We start from the raw sequence: 3,620 nt of genomic DNA on the forward strand, positions 1-3,620 counted from the left end.
TTACAGAAATGAATCTCATATAATCGTCGAAAACCAAATTAAATCTCATATAATCAAGCTACACAATATGCATCTATCTTAGCATAGCCATAATGTTCAATTTTACACAGATGTGCGTTCGAAAATCTATAGAAAACAGACATGGGAAAACGATTAAAGCATTGGGATTTTTCAAGCATGTGGAATAATTATAAGGGATATTGAGAGGTATACCTCTTTTTCATTCAACTTCTTTAACTACATAACCTTCTTTACATTTTGGTACCATTAGATTTTTATTCAAGCCCCACGAAAAAAAAACCAATAAATTTGGTATTCCATAACTGAAATAGTTTTAATCGTGGTAAAACAATAGATTGTTTTGGCCTTCACTTTTCTGATTTTCTCCATCTGAGTCTCAAGTCCTTAATGGACTCGACCTAACTAATCTAGAATTTCTTTCGGAAGTCATAAATCAGATGGAAATTTTCAATACATAGTCAATGTGTAGTCTTTAATATTACTTGGTCAATGATATCATACTAAACATTGCTATACGCATTATGCATGACTATTAAAATAGTATGCATTTTTCACAGTACATTAATCTAAGTAACACATTTGTGATTAGTTAGATATATTTGAGTAACTAGTAATGCTCTGGCAATAGAAGCGGATACTTGGCTTGTAACTGTATACATTTATGCTAAGCTGCTCTGTTATCACAAAGAAGTATTGGTGTACCCTTCAGTTCCAAACAAGTAGGGATCGGTTCTACAAGCAAATGCTTTTGTTGCTACTCTAAAAGATCTAATGTTCGCACACCATACAACCATGTCCTTTGCTCCCTGTGTCAGAAAAAATGGCTCTCCTCAACGATCAACTGGTGACTTTGCCTTAGAGTTAGAAGCTAATGCTAAAGCCTAAAAGTCAGAACTTGATTACTTGAGTCCTTAATAATGCTAGAGACTAGTGTACGTCCACAACTAATACTTTGCCTCTTCTTGAGGGCGGACTTTCAAGAATCCCAAAATGACACCATCTGGACATAGCCAGAGACATCTTCAACCAAGTAGCATCATCAGACGCTGTTGAATGGAATATGTACACACACGTGTATATATACAAGCACGCGTCCGTGTCTTTGAAAAGCAGTAAATATATTTATATATTATACACTGATGCAGTTTGAAAATAATACAAAATAAATATCAACTTGGAATGGGAAGTAAAGCTTTAGAACCTCCAGAACATAACCCATGTACACACTGAATTGTAATAGGTAATAGATCGACACTACTTAGGCAAAATCCTTCATACGCATCTGGAAAGTGCAATGCTAGTCCATTCGCACTAAAACTTTGAATGTTCAAAATATTACTCCCTGGTTAAAGGCCTAAGAAAGTTTGTACTAGTCTCTCTTGAACAGTGCAAGAGTTCACCTTGCAGCTCGGTAATGGATATTCTCTTTTGATCCTAAGAGAAATATCAACCTATTTTTCCCAATGTTTAATGCAGCAATTAATGGCAAGGCTGCTAACCAATTCCACATTTCCACTGGTCATAAGTCATTTTCACCAAGGAAATTTAGGGGGTGCAGACTTTTCAAACCATGGAAATAAGAATTTCTCTCATTTGTGTAGTTTCTGCAGCTTGTGATAAGTTTGTGTACCATTCTTTTCCATGGATTGACTTGACTTGGCTGTGGAAATTGGAGTAACAAAGTCCTTCCCTCTTCTGAATTTTCCACTATAAATGGGCAAGCTTTCCTGCTATTTCAGCCATACCGCACTTTGTCTTTCTTTGCCATGGGTTGTACAAAACCACATTTTGCTCTTAGCATAATTCTGCTGGGGGTACTTATATTGGCTACCTCAGATTTCACAGGTCGGTCGCTCTTTTTTAAAATATATAGTAAACACTAATGTAGCCTGCCTATACAATTTGGATGTTGCAGGAACATAGCTCTTTATTTCCCAAATATGTTCCTTGATATGAAATTATGAATTATGCATCCTTCATTTTCTTTATAAATTATATGCATCTTTTCTGGTTGTCTTGATATTCCAGTTGACCAAGTAGTAGATAGCTTCATGAGCTAATATGCAGAAACGCAATGCAGGTGCACAAACAGGAGTGTGTTATGGAACAAATGGGAATGGATTACCTTCTCCAGCAGATGTCGTGGCTCTATGCAAGCAGAAGAATATCCAAAGAATGAGAATCTACGATCCTCACCAGCCCACGCTCCAAGCCCTCAGAGGCTCCAATATTGAACTCATGTTAGGTGTGCCAAACCCTGACCTTCAGAATATTGCTTCTAGCCAAGGCAATGCAAATACCTGGGTCCAAAACAACGTTAGGAGCTATGGTAATGTCAGATTCAGGTATATAGCAGTTGGAAATGAAATAAGTCCAATAAATGGCAACTCTCAATACGTACCTTTCTTGCTCAATGCCATGAAAAACATTCAAAATGCAATTTCTGGTGCTGGTCTTGGAAACCAGATTAAAGTTTCCACTGCTATTGAAACTGGACTTACAACAGACACTTTTCCTCCATCAAGAGGCAAATTTAGAGATGATGTTCGACGATTTATTGATCCCATCATCAGTTTCCTAGTAGCCAACCGCTCACCTTTGCTTGTCAACATTTATCCTTATTTTGCAAAAGCAAGCAATCAAGACATTAAGCTTGAGTATGCGCTATTTACATCACCTGGAGTTGTTGTCAATGATAATGGAAAAGGATACCAAAATCTGTTTGATGCCCTCTTAGACGCCACATACTCGGCCCTTGAAAAGGCCGGTGGCTCGTCTTTAGAAATCGTTGTATCAGAGAGTGGTTGGCCTTCAGCTGGAGCAGGGCAATTGACCTCCATTAACAATGCCAGGACTTATAACAACAACTTGATAAGGCATGTCAAAGGAGGGAGTCCTAAAAGGCCCTCCAGGCCAATAGAGACTTATATTTTTGCATTGTTTAATGAGGATCAGAAGAGCCCTGAATTTGAGAAGCATTTTGGACTATTTTTACCGAACAGGCAGCCAAAGTACCCAATCAACTTTAACGAGTTAGACAAAGCAAGAAAATTAAGGGAATAACAGCTGTCTTCTTTAAATAAATGTAATTAAATAAGGGTTGCCCAGCTTCAGCAGAAAGCGACCTATATGCTTATATGGAAGGCACTTATCTCAGTATTCCATAGTGATCTTAGACATCTAGGTCAGAGCTAAGCAAAACCAGAATAAAGAAATCCAAACTGAATCTTAATATACTAAAGATTATTAACTTTATCCAGGTCCCAAAATTTCCTTGCGCTACAATTGGTTCGTTTAAATTCCAATTGTGTTAGTTTCAAAATGAATGGTTTTAAACTGGGGAAAAAGTAATGGATTATAAGACTGTTATTCAAAGATGGATTATAAGACTGTTATTCAAAGAAATTTACATGAAGCAGAGGAATAACCTTATAGCTAAAGGAAGCAAAACAAAGAAGGCCTTAACCATATAGCTGAAGAGAAGAGAAAACCTTTATTCAAATTTGCAAAAGAGATCTTTTCAGGAAAAATCCATCAACAGCACGAATCCACCACTGCCTCCAATAGACTCAACCACCCAAGCACAACAAAAACTGTTA

General features: G+C 37.1%; 1 protein-coding gene across 1 annotated transcript; it reads left to right on the plus strand.

Annotated features, from left to right (window-relative positions):
• The first annotated feature begins 1,730 nt into the window (after window positions 1-1,730).
• Window positions 1,731-3,159, plus strand: LOC107765187 (glucan endo-1,3-beta-glucosidase, acidic-like). Its single transcript, XM_016583806.2, has 2 exons — window positions 1,731-1,866; window positions 2,102-3,159. The coding sequence occupies exons 1-2, from the start codon at window positions 1,788-1,790 to the stop codon at window positions 3,082-3,084; spliced, it is 1,062 nt and encodes a 353-aa protein (XP_016439292.2). The 5' UTR covers window positions 1,731-1,787; the 3' UTR covers window positions 3,085-3,159.
• The last annotated feature ends 461 nt before the right edge of the window (window positions 3,160-3,620 follow it).

This window comes from Nicotiana tabacum, chromosome 5, assembly GCF_000715075.1.
Source record: "Nicotiana tabacum cultivar K326 chromosome 5, ASM71507v2, whole genome shotgun sequence".
NCBI lineage: Eukaryota > Viridiplantae > Streptophyta > Magnoliopsida > Solanales > Solanaceae > Nicotiana > Nicotiana tabacum.